The sequence below is a fragment of the Pempheris klunzingeri genome, chromosome 19, assembly GCF_042242105.1.
Source record: "Pempheris klunzingeri isolate RE-2024b chromosome 19, fPemKlu1.hap1, whole genome shotgun sequence".
Classification (NCBI taxonomy): domain Eukaryota; kingdom Metazoa; phylum Chordata; class Actinopteri; order Acropomatiformes; family Pempheridae; genus Pempheris; species Pempheris klunzingeri.
Genome location: NC_092030.1, coordinates 9,238,114 through 9,254,744, shown reverse-complemented (window position 1 = coordinate 9,254,744; position 16,631 = coordinate 9,238,114). Strand labels below are relative to the sequence as shown.

General features: G+C 42.4%; 2 protein-coding genes across 3 annotated transcripts; one reads left to right on the top strand and one right to left on the bottom strand.

The window, feature by feature from the left end:
* Nucleotides 1-559: 559 nt before the first annotated feature.
* Nucleotides 560-6,486, top strand: nadk2 (NAD kinase 2, mitochondrial). The gene is made up of 12 exons (XM_070850831.1): nt 560-1,376; nt 1,462-1,550; nt 1,676-1,764; nt 2,079-2,160; nt 2,388-2,471; nt 3,630-3,769; nt 3,936-4,029; nt 4,139-4,234; nt 4,560-4,615; nt 4,726-4,779; nt 4,859-4,982; nt 5,084-6,486. Exons 1-12 carry the CDS (start codon nt 1,122-1,124, stop codon nt 5,220-5,222), a joined length of 1,302 nt encoding a protein of 433 aa, XP_070706932.1. The 5' UTR covers nt 560-1,121; the 3' UTR covers nt 5,223-6,486.
* Nucleotides 6,487-7,969: 1,483 nt separating this feature from the next.
* On the bottom strand, nt 7,970-16,162 carry skp2 (S-phase kinase-associated protein 2, E3 ubiquitin protein ligase). 2 transcript variants are annotated; one of them, XM_070850797.1, is made up of 10 exons: nt 16,107-16,162; nt 15,311-15,561; nt 15,079-15,193; nt 14,138-14,281; nt 12,546-12,680; nt 11,888-11,986; nt 11,652-11,779; nt 10,070-10,121; nt 9,019-9,126; nt 7,970-8,937 (listed from the first exon to the last, which is right to left on the bottom strand). In XM_070850797.1, exons 2-10 carry the CDS (start codon nt 15,558-15,560, stop codon nt 8,718-8,720), a joined length of 1,251 nt encoding a protein of 416 aa, XP_070706898.1. In that variant the 5' UTR covers nt 15,561; nt 16,107-16,162; the 3' UTR covers nt 7,970-8,717. The 2 variants fall into 2 exon arrangements, with proteins under 2 accessions (XP_070706898.1, XP_070706899.1); XM_070850798.1 differs by having other exon boundaries at nt 15,079-15,190.
* Nucleotides 16,163-16,631: the final 469 nt, after the last annotated feature.

The following is a 16,631-nucleotide window of genomic DNA, read 5'->3' as shown; positions in this document are numbered from 1 at the left end:
GTATCAGCTCAGCTGGTGTGAGCTTCATGCTGGTACCTCATGTCAGTCTGTTGCTGAGCTGTAATCTAAATTTCGGCTGCACTTTCTCTACCATTCATGTGTAACTAGCTGGTTTGCTTTAGCCTTGTGGAAGACTAAGGTCATGCACAATGGGTGTGTATGTAGGTAGACAGGTAGGTTATTCCAACCAAATGAAATGATTGGACAAGTTTATTACAGTCCTGTGAAAACCACAGGCATTGGTTTTTTTGTTTTCTTTTCTTTTGGTCAAACTAATTTGTTTGCTGTCGGGCTTAAACATCTTAAACATTAAAAGACATTTAAATACATTTAGGTATCAGGCACGGTTCAAGACATGTGTGGGTTTATTTACCATCCAAAACTGGGATGAACAGTACGATCATCATTTCTCCGGGCTTCAATGTGGCTCTGAACGCACCAGTTTCACGAACGGCAAAGAAGCAGCCAAAACGTGACGTCTCTGCTCCGGACAGACACGTAGCCAATCAGGTTTAAGCCTACGTAGCGTACGTACAAGTATGGAACGTGCCAAGTTGCACGGTACGCACAGTGTCGCTAGCATGTTCTTCTGTTGTCATGTGTCCCTAACCTGCTCCTGTGCGGAGCCTCGTCTCTAACACCTGTCTGGACCCTCGGAGAGTGACACTGCCTGCGTGTGATTTGCGGAAAGAGTCATTCTGCTGTAAAAATGTGATTCTCTGGACCGCTCGCTTACGACTTGTCAGGAAGCTGCAAGCTACTTTTAGCCTTTACGCTCAACTGGTAAAGTAACTCCTGCTTTTAACCTCAGCAAGTACCGCTCGTAGGATACTTATGTGGGGTTCCTATCTTTAGCAGGCAATTAAATAGCGAGCTAACTGTTGGCGCTGTCGGAAAAGTACTTGGAAAGTCACCCGCTAATGTTAACGGCTGAGCTAACAGCTGGGGAAGCGCTTGGTGGACGTAGTGACCTTCCTCGACAGCTGGGTGTGTGTGTCTGACTCTCTGACGCTCACTAGACAGAACACCTGGCTAGATGTGACCCAGTATGGCCCCCATATAACAGGAGCACCAAGCGGGGCCCCCATTCAGCACCTTTACTCGGGCATGTAATTGACTTCATGGTTGTGTGCTCACTTGCAAGAATGACTCGCCGCTCAGTGGTGAACTTGGTGTGCTTCGGGTCTCGAGCTGCCAGCCTGCTGTATGGAGCCTCGGTTCGTTCCCTCCACTCTTCAGTGTGCAGCATCTCCTCGCAGCCGAAGTGCGGATTCAAACCGGAAAAGGTCGCCGTGGTTACAAAGACTACTAGATATGAGTTTGAACAGCAGCGATATCGATATGCAGGGCTTTCTGAGGAGGACTTAAAACAGCTGGTAAGGAATGCCCCCCCCCCCCCCCCCTCTTCCAGCCACTTCTCTGCAAACACGTTTTACCTGAATTGTGCTGTCTGCCTTGCAGCTTGCCATGAAGGGCTCCAGCTACAGCGGCCTGTTGGAAAGACACAACATCCACACTAACAATGTGGAACATATTGTGAGGAGCCTGCGGTAAGCTGTGGCCTGTCACAGGAAGATCATCACAGCCACATTCCTCACAAGTAGATAGGAAGTGTTTGTTTTTTGCTGTTGGGACACCAACCCAAAAGGAGAGTTTCATCATTATGTGTTTGCAGGAGAGAAGGCATCGAGGTACGAGTTGTAAAACGGGGAGAATATGATGAAGAGGTAGTGCGATGGGCAGATGCCATTATCTCTGCTGGAGGTAGGAATTTTAGTTTTTTGTTTTGTTCTTCAGCCTCCAAGACTGTGATATTGACTCACCATAGGTAGTACATACCATTCACCCCAGTACAGACACATTTAGTAAATGTTGTTATCGCTTCTATTTGTGGGAATACATGAGCACTGAATGGAAATCTTCCTTGAACATCAACTTTTGTGTCCAGGCATGATGCACAGAATGGGCAGGACTTTAACTTATTCAACTCAGGGGGCAAAAAGTCACATGAACAAAGGCTTCAGACAACAGATGCAAATACACAATACAAGTTCTCTAACTGCACTTTGTTTTGTTAGGTGATGGGACAATGCTACTTGTTGCCAGTAAGGTTTTAAGCAAGGACAAACCAGTTGTTGGAGTAAACACTGACCCTGAGAGGTAAAACACTGAACAGCATGTTTCAGTAACAGCTTGGATAGTTAAATTTGTAAAGAACAACTAAGACCTGATACCCTTTATCTTTTTGAAAAGAAAAACTCCTTTGGAAGTTAGTCCATAAGCAATTGAAAGTAAGATCACATCATGTCATGTCATTCCTCCACATTGTTACTATTTAGTCCTCCTATATTCAACAGAGCTCATTATATGTCTCCTTTAAACTACAGGTCAGAAGGTCACCTGTGCCTACCTGTGCGGTACACTAATGCCTTCCCAGAGGCACTGGGGAAACTCTGTCGTGGTGAGTTCAGGTGTGTATCTACCCACCTCCTAACACTTCTTGCTGCCATCTGTAACTTGGTAAACAACCTGGGACTGTTGCTTAAAAACAAGTTTAAATCTGTGCGCCCGTTTCAACCAAATTTACTGAAACAGAGACTTACTGGGATACATTTAAATCGCCAATGTTTCCAAAAATAAATATATTTCATTATACGTGAAGACAACTCCAACATGTATCATTCACAACAAGTCCAGTAAAACAAAGAGAGCCTATATCCTTTCAACTATTGTAGTAAATTAAGCATGTGAGTCACCTTAATCTATAAGAAGCAGTCACAGAAAAACACCTCTCCTCTTCATAGAGCTTTTAGACTCTTTTAGCAAGTTGTTTCTGTTTTATGGAACACTTATTGTTGTGTTCATTCTTGGCACGTTCACGAACCTTGTTTCCAGCAGCAGAAGGCAGCTGTGACAAGTCTTTACCCATATGCTAGGCATAACCACTTTATTTGGCTGTAATATGTCCAAGCTGAGCGTCTGCCTGCTGGTTGTGGCATTCTAAAAACTAATTCATGCAGCTTTAGGGTTACTTCATAGTACATCTGTTTCAACGGTAGGTTAATTCAACCACCGCGTCTCAGTGTTTGGACGGATCAGTCAGCTCTGCATGTAGCTGGGTGGAAACGTCTGTTCAACTGAAGACACAGCTAAAGCAGTCAAATACCAAATGCCTCTGTTTTCACTTAGTTTAAGATCCCATTGATATTTTGTACCCCTTTCAGAGCCTCCAGGTGAGGACAATTTGAAGTGTTCAACTTGACTCTGCACAATACAATTGATAATTAATTAATTGAGGAATTAAGTCATGTCATTTGCATAGTCCAATACTTCCTACAGTGTCTCAGTGGGCATCTCAGAACAAAAGTGGTTTAAAAAGTATATTCCAATGTTTTGTAATTGTATTATATTGTTTTTCAATTTCACAGTTTGTCTGTACATTAAATACATCCTTGATGGCCACAAAAAGAACAGAATAATGTTCATGTTGTCAATATGTCAACCAAGCAGAGATGCATCTTATGACTAAAGGGGCTTTGCTCAGATTTTCCACATCAAGGTGAGTTTGCTCCTCATGGTTAGTACTCCAACAGCCTGTTAAAACAGTACGTCTCCTGTGCTGTGCTCAGGTGGCTGTGGCGTCAGAGAATCCGCCTGCACCTAGAGGGCACAGGCATCAATCCCACCCCTGTGGACCTGCACGAACTGCAGCTGAGCCTGGAGCAGCACAGCCAAGCTCACCGCATCACCACCATGGACGGCAAACAGAGTACGACTGCGACTCCGCCACCCACTGTTTATTTTGCACAAGATGAAATATGAAGATTAGGGATAGATATAGTATGAGGGAGGGGGGTCTCGAAATTAAAACTTGATCACTATGTATCTGTAAGATGGTTTTGTTCCCACTTCTACTAATTCAGTTACATTCTCAGACACGGGGACACTACATAATGGCTTCTCAAAGCCGAGTCTCCTCCCTGTCAGAGGCCTGAATGAAATCTTCATCGGAGAATCTCTGTCCTCCAGGTACTGACGCATGCCTCATTAATCCCCAGCACCTTCACACCGCTGTGCTTATTTTGCCACAGGGTGAAGTTTAATCCTTCAAACCCCATGTTAACCTCTTGCTCCATAGGGCCTCTTACTACGAGATATCTGTGGATGATGGCCCGTGGGAAAAGCAGAAGAGTTCTGGACTCAGCATTTGCACAGGAACAGGATCCAAAGCCTGGTAGATTTAACTATACGCATGGCATTAAGCAGTGAAAAATGAAGTGCCTAATGCTCATGGATTGTGTATCGAACCAATTTATGCCTGCACCTGAAAATTTGAGTTTCCTTTGGAAGTGTTGTTTATTCTACTATATTTAGCCTCTGGGCACACCAGACTACTGTTTTCCCTACAGTGGTAGAAAATGACCTTGAATAAATAATAAAATATCATATTGCTGATTGACCATAGTACACAGTAATATGACATCCCGTGTCTGACGTGTTATGCATCCTGTATTAATCCATGTGTCTGCTCCTTGACGTTTTTCTTGTTTGGTCCAAAGGTCATATAACATCAACAAACTGGTTGAACAAGCAGTGGAGGAAGTTCTAAAAATCGGTATATGTTCTCGTGTTTTCATGTATCTCTGAAAAGAAACCTGGTTTATTGTATTTGATTTGTTTTTCAAATACATCACCTGACTTCATTCTTTCTTTTTTTCTTTCAAGGAAAGGCCCAAACAGGTCTAGATATTCCTCTTAGTCGTGACTTCATTGAAAAGGGTGAGTTGATAGTCCCCCTGAATTTATTGATTTTACTGGCACTTTGTTTAATGTAACAGTGATATCTGTGTGTATTCAGTTACTGATGAATACAACGAGTCACTGGTGTTCAGTCCGGACGACAGACGTCTGTTCTACAGCATCAGGGAACCCATCGTCAACAGAGTCTTCTCCAGCAGTCAGCAAAGAGGCTACGCCAGCAAGTCGGTGGACACTCCTCAATCTCAGAGCAAACGCTAAATAAGTGTTCACAGTAAAGAAGCTGGAAAGATTTACATTTTAAATGTTGCCTCTGCTGCTTCAGGGTGTGTGTCCGCTCACGGTGTTGGGATGCCTGCATGGTGGTTGATGGTGGGACTTCATTCGAGTTCAACGACGGCGCCATCGCTACAATCAGCATGAGTGGGGAGGACCAGCTCCGGACGGTCCTTCTTGAAAATTGAGATGAGTCCAGAGCACATGACACCTGGCTGGTTTTTCTCCAGTCAGGTGTTCAAAGGGAACTACCTGTTTTTAGCTTTTAATCTTCACCAGTGTTGAATATTTTCATACATGGGAGGACAAATGTATCATTGTTACTAAAGTTGTATCAAATGTGTGCATTTTTACAAATGAATAATTTCCCTTTTTTCTTTTTAATGTCCATCCCACCATTTTAACAGGTTATAATCCACTGGGATACAATGGTTAAAATCCATTTAGTAAATGCTGTGTCAAGCATTTCAAGCATGCTACTATTGACTGATGACAGGTATAGGGAGGGCTCATGTTATGAGACAGCCCATTCATTGTTAAAATATGCATCCATTTCAGATTAGACTTTAGTCCAGTATTTGGGGCAGCAGGATGTCTGTGGGAGTCAGAATAACAGTGTGTGTGTTCATGAGCTCTGTGTTCGAGAGAAATGGACCTTAGGATACACACAGATTCATCGTTGTTTGGGTCTGCACATAGGATTGGATTTGTTAAATAACAGAATATTACCAGACCTATTCTTTGGAAAGTCTCATTTGAGCTGAAAGTTAGTGAAAGTATGTATTTGGTGAAGTGACAGCACAGTGGTTGTTTGTTACTGCTTGTTTTTTGACTAAAGATATTTTTGGAACATATTGTATTTTTTCTAGCTGGTTGGGCTACTTAGATGCTAAAAATGTAGTCGGAGAGGAAAGAGTTAAGTGCACTAGAACAAAACTCCACGCTGAATGGGGCGTTTTGCTCCTTGTTTTAGGTCAAAGGCCGTCTTGTAACCTGTCACAAGACTGTAAAATTAGTTTTGGAAGTGCTACTGAAGGCCCATGCCCAGACGGACATGCCCAATATTTCCGTAAGAATGAGTTTTGAGTTTGATTATAAAGTGAAAGCCATTTGACACTAAATGCTTGAACAATACAATACAGTACAAGAGGAAACTGTTTGACCAGCATGATGATGTAGACACAGTGATTTTCAATCTTTAATCTAGTAGGTCTGTTGTATTCACTTGTGATTCCACTTGATAAGTAGAACATTGTTGGTGCACCTTGTAACACCTGCCTGCCCTGTATTCTGAACCAGGAAGTGAAGTGTTCTTTTTGAAGACTGGTTGACAAAATGATCAGGAAACTATAATATGCTGTGTGCCAAAGTCAGGGTTCTGTATGAAAAGAATGTGTCAGTATGTTAGGATGCGTGTTGTTTTCCAATTAGATAAAGTGGTATGAAAAAGAATTGGTTTGTGCTTATTTAAACTCATTATTGCCTGTTACCTACTGTAGCTGTACATGTATCACTAACACTTTTGATTGGAACAATTTCTTTGGAAATTATTTCCAATGTTGACACACTGATTCTGTAAACGCATGTTGCTATTGAATTTTTCTGTTGGTGGAGACGAATCTTGGATGTCTTGTCTCAGATGTGTAATAGTGCCATTAGTTCCAATAATAATGCATGATGCTCTGGGTAGAAAATTGCCCACTAAAGGTTGCTACAGTTAATTATAATTTTCAACAATTACTTCAGAAACCTTTTCCACAGAGGACATTTTGGCATGCCACAGTTGGAGAAGCTCAGGTGTAAACAATGACGGTTGAATTCCATTTAGCTGCTTCAGTGTCCTGGTTCTGAGCAGGCAGGGTCACGTTCACACTTGACTGGTCCAGAGCCATTCTGAATATTGTTAGTAACACCTGTGCTTTTTCTGCTACCACAAGTCCAAATGTCTGCTGTTTTTATTCTTAGATTTAATGTGTGGTTACTCTGATGCAGAGGTGAAAAGAATTTACTCAACCGCACTCCACACATGGATTCATTTTAAATAACTTTTTCCACCATTAATGTGACCTATAACCTACACAACTCAATTGAAAAACAAAAACCTTTTAGGGGTAGTAAAAAATAAACTAATAATGTGGTTGCATAAGTGTGCACACCCTCTTATAACTGGGGATGTGGCTGTGTTCAGAATCATGTTGAATAGGAGTCAGTACACACCTGCCATCATTTAAAGTGCCTCTGATTAACCCCAAATGAAGTTCAGCTGTTCTAGTAGGCTTTTTCTCACATGCAGCATGTGGAGTAATGTGTTATGGTCTAATGAAACCAAGGTTGAACTTTTTGGCCATAATTCCAAAAGGTATGTTTGGCTCAAAATCAACACTGCACATCACCAAAAGAACACCATACCCACAGTGAAGCATGGTGGAGGCAGCATCAGGCTTTGGGGCTGTTTTTCTTCAGCTGGAACTGGGGCCTTAGTCAAGGTGGAGGGAATCATGAACAATTCCAAATACCAGTCAATGCTGGCACAAAACCTTCAGGCTTCTGCTAGAAAGCTGCCACAAAGAGTGGACAAATATTGCCAAGTCAAGATGTGCCATGCTGATAGACTCCTACCCAAAAGGTGGGTGGTGAAATGATTCATCTAGGTCTCATTTTTTTTACAACACAAAAACCTGGCATGTTACCAGGGGTGCATAGACTTTATCCACTGTGTATATTTTGTATTCATCACAAAAAAAAAAATCAAAGCCCTATGAAATTCAAGACAATCATTTTCTGATGAAGTCCATGAGCTGGGGCTCAAATTCCTCAAAAGCCAAAATATTTTTCTTGGTCAAACCATCACTTCCAGTGGCCAACAATCAACCTCCATACTGATTCAGTAGGACTCAAGCTCAACCTGTGAAAACAAGCTTGGACACCAAGAACAGTGGGTTCAAGGCTTTACTCATTAAGGGAAAACAATTCACAAGTTAAAACTGGTTCCATCAACAGTTCAGTCTCTGGGACGTCTGATTAACATGGTGATACAGAGCACATCTACACGGACATAATGAGCTTAAAAGGACATTGATGATAGCCTGGTCCACTTCTCACAGTATTACACAGTGAGACAATGTATGAGCCTTCATATAAAAGGAACCATGTGGTTCAACACGAACATCCACAGCTGGTTTGGAGATTCAAAATCCAAATGTAACATTTCCATTAAAATCAACTACTCATTATTACAGCTGACATTTCTGCTATCAGTATTATCAGAAATGTTTGAGAATCCCCAAATATTTAGACATTCTTCATCTAACAGGTGAACATTTAAACTGAGCCTTTTGAACAATGTTTCCCTGACAAAGTATTTTAAATTAACATTATTAGAACCTAAAACAGACTCACAAATCCACTAAAAAGTTTGTTAATACATTCCAACAAGAACGGAATTCAACATCCAAAACTGTCTTGCCTAAATGACGCATTAGATTTCTCTGCAAGCTGGCCAGTACTTAAAAAGGTTTGGTGCAGTATGTAACCTTTAGTACCAATAATGCCAGCCGACATTGAAACCAGCCTCTGTAGCAGCAACAAACACTGAAACGTGGCTCCATCACTGTAGAATTTGTTGGAATACTGCAGGATAAAACACTCGGTAACACCTTAAAAACATCAGGGAGACGTCATGGTTATAGTTTGAACCTCAGCTGACACTTTGTGTTCCACATGGTGCGACTGTTGAAGGGGCCAACGAGCCTGCTGGCAGGCGTGGGCCGGGCAATGCTGGAGAACGGCCTGGAGTTGATGCAGACGTGGGGGATCTCCTTCTTCAGAGAGGGCAGGTGGCTGTCGTGTACAAGGCCGAACACGTCCAGCTGGCTCAGCACGGGGAACATCTTACCCATGTCACTGGAAATATAATAGGAGTTCAGTTTGGGACTCCTTCACTCAAAAGGTAACAGACGCAGGGACAGCAGTAGGGGGACTTACGTTAGAGCAGCCAGGTGAATGTGATAGCAGCGACTCAGGGACAGATGCAGCAGACACTTGAGCTGTTTGAGGACAGAAAAGCTGTCGGCCATCAGCAGAGTGCTGTCACTGTAACACAGAGGACCCGGTGTGAGTACTGCAAGAAACTTGCAGCTCTTTTTTGGCTATTCGGGAGCAGCAGAACAGTCAGTCATCTGACAGTGTTCCTTTGTAAAGTTACTTGATGTCATGTTTGTGTGTTGTGTCCAAGTCCAATATTGCCCTTAGAGGCTCGCCTTGTGAAACATCTGCAAAAGGGCCACATATCTTTCTAACTCTGATGCTACGCAGATGGCATACAGTGGATTTATCCAAGCTGTTTTTAAGAAAACAGAATCTTGCTGCTGCTAGAAGCAAAGCTAACAGCGGTATTTGTATACAGGAAAACCCAAACAAAAAAAAAAAAAAAAAAAAAAAAAAAAGGGGGCATAACATTTTTTTAAACATTTACAAGTAGAATTAAGTTTGCATAGAATGCCATATTGGCATTGTGTGCAGATCTATAGTGTGCTGACTTCAACATAACCACCAAATGTGCTCAGACAAATGCTAAAAAACTCATTACACAGGCTCAGATCTAGCACTGCATGTTGGTGACGGTAGAACATAAAACCTCTAAAACTCTCTAACTCTGCAGAAGTGTAACTCTACGAAGGCTTATTTTCAGAGCAGGAGTCAATATTTTATAATTGATACACTTCAGAATGACACGGTTTATTGGACACCAAAGCTAAGCCGAAGGGGGGCCCTACCTGCTGGGGATGCAGAGGAGCGCCCAGTCATTACTATGACACTAATGAATTCTGGGCTCTGATTCATGATTGTACTCAGATAATTGTGGTTAGATAGCTAGACGAAGGCTGACATGATTAGTCTCTTGATTGGTTGAATTGACATGGTTTTGGGGCACACTGGGCACTGCTGCTGATCATATTACAGGGCACTTAAGTCGACAAATCTCAACTTGTTATTTTGACTTTTCGAATCAACAAAACGAAGAATACAAGCTTACCTTAAATCTAAAGTTTGAATATGTGGGCATCTCGACACCAGCACCTTCACATCTGTAAAGACACAGTCCTGTCAGCTCACATCTTTATGTCAGAGAGTGAACAGAGAACGTTTATAATGCATCACACACCTCCAAATGATCTCAATTTGACTCATCAGCGGACGAGCAAATATGCACAACGATCGAGACTTAACACGGAGCAATGCGCATGCACAGCTGACAAGAATCATTTCCATTCAAATTTTGTGCATACAAATCATTCATACATCTGGCCCCCGTTCTTCCGTGAGCATCTGACCTAATTGAATCATTTTTGCATAAAAGCAATATAGTCCAACCTATCTGAGGTTTGAAACTGTTAAACATTAACAAAGTTACGTCTCCAGATAGTATTTTAAAAAAAAAAAAAGACAATCTTGATATATGTCCCTTGAATTTTTCTTTTTTTCCTTGTATGATTTGTTACCTTGACACACACGTTGCAAGACACTTATACTATTGAAAGTTCACTCTGTTGGATAGCAACACACCTATGGAGCTTTTCCACTAGCACCCACTCGGCTCTACTCTGTCTTTAGGGTTTTCCACTAGGTGATAGTACCTGGTACCAGGTACTGTTTTAGTACCTACTTGGCCGGCATGTGAGCTGAGTCGCGCTGAAAATGTGACGTCAACAGACTGCAGGCCACTGATTGGCCAGGGAGTGACATCACTGGATGAGTCATGAGAGCGACTCGTTCACAAGAATCAAACCCGCTGTTTTTAAAACCCTGGAAACAGCGACCGGGCGTTTTTATTATTTCTGTGAACGAGGTAAACGGCTACAAGCAAACACACTCCATGTCCTTAGTTGCGTTTGTGTCGCATACAAATGATGTCACTGGAGTTTCGGGCCGTCTTGCTATGACGACCCCACCCATGTTGAGGTCGTACTCCATTGTAATGGAAAACGACCAAAAGCGAGGAGAGTAGTGCTAAAGCTGTGTAATGGAAAAGCGCCATAAAGACCTTGGTCGGCATTTCTGTCCTGTAGTTCTGTGTAATTTTTGGGTTGACATAGACACCACTACCAATACATCTACAAATGGGTAAAAATCAGCTGATAGTTTGGTCTCTAATATGGCTATGACTGATCAACAGGTTTACAAGTGTTTATTATTATTGTTGTTATTTGTCATACAGCCTCAGTTACCGGTGTTGCAATGAATGATGAGCCGTCAGAGCTGAATTCTGTATTTTTACGTGACACAAGTTTAGAAGTGCCCTGAAAACAACATGACTAACCTAGTTGACCAAGATTAAGACAATGCTTTTGTGGTGCAGAGGTACACAAACAGGTCAAAGACTATGTCGGGGGACACAATCTAGCATATGGAAAGGGTGGTAGCATTAATAGAAAGTAGACTGCCTGGGATATTCTATTTTAAAAGATTGGAAGCAATCAATGGCATAAATTAAAAACGTATGAATGCTTTAGATACTTAATGTCACAAAGAGCAGCAGACGAACATAAGAGTGGGCCTACTGGGGATTAACACTGGCATGGTAATGAACTCTTTGGGCACCAATGTTGCTCACTTACCATCTAGTGTGAGGCTCTCTCTGTAACCGCTGAGGTTGAGGTGAGTAACACTAGAGCTCACATTATCCACAACACTCTTCACATGATTATTCTTGAAGTCACACCATGAGATGTTAAGCTGCTCTATCCTGCACAAGCAAAACACACAGCATTAGTAAAATGTGGAAGTGGAGGATGAATAAAGCCAGCTGTTATTTGGATTGTGGGGTGCTGACAAAGTAAACAGAGTAGATGACCTGGAGCAGGATTGGAGCATGTCAGCCAAAGCAGGGGCAGAGAAGCCAGAGCAGCCGCTCAGGTTGAGCTGCAGCAGGTTTGGGTTCTTGGACAGAGAGCTGAGAGGGAGAAAGAGGATAACACAAATCCAATATCATCCTTCTGAGACAACACCACAGGTACACCCCCCCCCACAAAAAACAGTAAACTTACTAACTCAACAATAATGACGACATTTACATTTGTTTTTATTTTCCCTACGATTTCAATACCTGATAAACGTAGTACAACAAAGAGATAACAGCTTTAGAGATGGAGAGCATGCTGTTTCCTTTTCTGCCAGTGCAAGGCTAGCAGTTTCTCTCTTTCCAGTATTTTCGCTAAGCAAACATAAATAGGTCCTATATTTTCTTAACTGATTAATTACTAAAATAATTCAAGCTGAAGACGAGGAAAAAGTCAAGCTGGTTCCAGCTTCTCCAGTGTGAGGATTTGCTATATTAAAACATTTAAAATATTCATTAATCAGGTTTTTGAATTGATTTTCAGTAGCTCAGATCTATAGGAAAGCTGCTGATGTCTGACTGCCATCACTATGGATGCTGATGAAATACACAGTGAAATGTTTGCTCATGGTGACGATATTGGAATGTGCAAGTTGGAGAGTTGAAAACTTACTTGATGATCATGTCTGAGAGCTGCAGACCCTCCAGGCTCAGATACTCCAGCAGTCTGCAGTGACAGATGATGCTCTCTAGAGCAGAGGTGGGGATGATGGAGCTGGACAGATCCAGCTGAACTATCTGCAGTTGGCTGAACAACAGGACAATAGAAAAAAGGGACAATACCGTCAAGCTTTGGTACTTTTCTAAAAAATTACTTTAAAGAAAGTAAGTGAAATCTGTTGGTTTTTTCCCTTTCCCAGTATTACCACAATACAAATGTTGATTTCAAACAATTTATGTAGTCCATCAAGCTCAGTTGCATTTTGGGACCATTTTTTGAGACAGTGCTACTAGATTTTACAACCAGTGCAACTCGCAAATATGGCCATATACTCATTGTATATGGTGCTTGTGTGCGTGTTTCTGTATAAAAAGGCTGCAGGCAGTGATGACTGGGCCCTTTGCACCATGCAAGTCCTGTTATGGAGCAACAGGATTCTGTATCTTCATGATCTTTGGATTCTGTACAAAAAGGAGCAAACCAATGGGTTTTGCAAATGGAACATGCACAGTAAGTTGGTGGAGGGGTACACAGAGGGGTCTGGTAAAGAGACGGACATGGCCGGTCGGCTGGTAAATACTTTTTTTATGGCTCACTAGGATTTGTCTCAGTAGCATATTCTAGGTGGCCAGTACACCACTGGACACCTTCGAGCAACAGATGAACAATAGCAGAAAGCCACTGGTAAAAGAAGCTTGGCATTAAACTCTGCAGGTTTAAAACAGGTTTCTCTTCGAGTGTCAGGAGTAAGCTGGAATGAATTCCTGGTTTACTTGTTTTTCTGTAACGACAGCAATGTACTGACCACATTACTGCCATATGTTTACATTGTAAATTTATTATGTGGTTATAATCAAATGCCACACAGGGATTAAAGCGAGAAATATTTGTGAGCCTGAAAAGTTGCAGACTATGCATCAAATTATTGTATGAATTTAAAACTGACGAGAGAACTTACTGCCCTAGTCACATGATAAAGTGATAAGCAGCTACAGCAGAGCTCCAGAGAGCTCACACCGCACTGAGCCGACCCTCTGGAAAACATACATGTTCTAAAAGTACACACTCACGTCCAGAGTGTGTCACCAGGGTCGGGACTTACAGTTCATGATCAGCACAAAAATGCAAAAAAGAACCGAAAAGATAAGGGTGACGTTTCGGTCCACAACAGAAAACGGCGTGATGTTCCACTATATACATTTACGCCTTAGCGCACCCTCCTGTAGCTTAAATGTGTTTCTTAATTGAATAGTTCTACCAATTCTACCTATCATCTCCTTTAAAAAAAAAGACATTTACACAAGTTCATTTGCTTGAGTAAAATTTCTTTAAAATAACTACTTTGAGTGGAACATTCTTGCCTTTCTCTGTGATCAGTTATTTCCTCTTACACACAACACTTTAGTGTTGTTGACAATAAGCAAAATATAAATTTCTTTCTGTAAACCAGAAATTGAACGCGGCACAAACAATCCTTTTATCCAGCCCGAGTTGTACAAACCAGAATAAAATCTGGACGCCGCATCAGCATCTGCTGGACTCACCCTGTGATAGTGAAGTGTAGCTCTTCCACAAAGGACCGAGGGCAACGCAGCCTGCGGACTCCGGTCTTCAGCACCTGCTGCAGAGCTGGACCCATGTGGGTCAACTGCTCCAGATCCACACTGTGCCACAGCGACTCATCAAACCTGGGACAGACGCACGGACATGGTGGGGTGCACTCAAATTCAGTTGCATTTCAAATTATCTTTAATGTGATCACGCATTGCCACATGTAATAATCTTTCCTTACATACTGATGAATTACCACAGAAAGCCTAAAGTAAGCCAGGTACTTAGGGCATGTAAAGACGTGTGTGCGCACTATCAGATCACAAATCCTGAGCCTTGTGGGTTTTACTAAATTCAAAGCATAATTATTACACTGGGCTGTCCGAATCAGGATAAATTCACAGCTGCTATATCTGACTGTGGGTTTATGTGCCACTGTATTTGCTGCGTGGGGTCATCTTGTGGTACTTTTTACTGTGGATGAGTAATTCATTCTTTAGATTTTCAGAGCCAAAACTCGCCCCAGGGACACAAGCTTGCGACGGTACAATTAATTATTATAATATCCAGGCTACAGTCAAAGTCAATTCAAATACTCATAGAATCTTTTTGTATATTTTTAAACTAACATTACCTACAAGAAAGGGATAAGAAGGTAAAATGCACACTGAAGGTCTATGGACAGATGGTGCCAAATGCTGTTCAGATTGTAAAGCAAACTTGTGCTTTTGGTCTACATCAATTGAATGTTTTCTTTCTTTCCCCTTATACACTGCATACTTCATACGTAACCATGCATAAGAGCATCAAGAATGAAAGTGACACTGGGTGTGAATTTAACAGCTAAATCAGAACTAAGCGGAGAAGGAAGAACTGCTCACTCTTGTGTCACCCTCTTAAAAACACGGATTCAACGTAGTCATTAGAGACTTACGCTAAGCAATGCCAGCGCTTGCACACCAAGGACATCCTCAGGAGGTCCTGCAGGGGAAGGCAGGAAAGGATCCTGAGAAGCAGCTCATCGGGTAGGTCGTCCCATGAAATGTCTGCTGCGGGAAATGATGATAGAGAAAGAAGAAAGACAGACATGATAACATTACTTCAAACATTACATGGACACGCACAACTTGCAGATGTTTGAAAGAAGTCAGAAAGCTGTTGCCTACCCGCTGTAGATTCCTTTTTCCTCCTGGATCTCCTGGCCAGGACAAACTGGTTGCAGTCATTCTCCTTCCCCTTGCTGGTGAGTCGTTGATGCTTGAGGCTCGGTGACCACTGGTGGATGAGCTCTGTTGGCGTGCACTCAGTGTCCAGGGCCTCACCGACACAGCCTCTCGACCTGCGTTTGTTGATCCTTTTGGTCTGAGACAACGTGGAGCCCTGAAGATTCAAGCACGGGAGGTCCTGCAGTGGCATGCTGGGTGGAAGAAGAAACTAATCAAACACTTAAAGTATTCAAGATGTCGGGGAGGTTCCTTTTACAACAACATTTCACAGGGGAGTCGTTAGCTTCCTCCAGCGGACTGCCCGCCATATTGACTCAGCTAACAGCGGTGTGACCGCGCAAATCCTGAGGACAAACGAAGTCATTTCTCTTTCATGGCGTGTAGTCTTTTGGCTTTGTATTACCGCGTTCACCTGCTAGTTGACGGTTTATTAGAGTGAGGAGTGGACAGACCTGGACGGAGGCCTGGCGGATATTAATGCGCGGTATCGATTATTGTTAGCTTCTGTTTGACACTGAAATTACTCAGAATGGAGCCTCTTAAAACACACTAGATGTAGAACAGACTGGCAGTTCAGTCAGAGAGAGAAGTGCTGCGTTTCTTCTTGAACTGGAAAAGAACAGAAATAACTAACGAGGTACTATTCGCTCTTTTTCGTATGTTAGAAATTCACCTACGGATGTCGCTTGTATAGTTGTTTTCTATTAATAGCGTATAAGAACACGAGTAACTATACCTGCCTGCTGTATATCTCCCGGTTCAGGCCTGAAAGTGTGCTATGTGGATCTACACATCCACTCACGAACTATTCGAACTGCAGACTGGGACTCTTTAAACTCACCGCCAGCGGCCGCGCGCTATTCAACACGTCACTGACGTGCCTTCGCCGTACGTCTTGCGTCAGACTGGCCCATGTGGCATTGTCGTCCTGCACGCAGGCTTTGATGAGTTTGCGCATATTTCTCGCCCTTTAATCCGCATTTTTGTTTTCCAAATTGATTTCTTACTAAAAAACACGACAGCAAAAGCCACTATAAATCTGTCCATGAGCGGAAAGACATGCGATTCCATACGGGGATAAAAAGGACAGTGTTTGTATAATGAGAAAGAGTCAAACTTTTCCGGATTGACATTGAATAGCTTAATGAGCCTCAGTAGATCTTCTTCCTACCTGTCCTACATTGTATCTCTTTTTGCCCCTCATCCATATGCCATGACATGCCTGGACAAACTGGTTTGGAATAGCATGCTGCCAGCCATC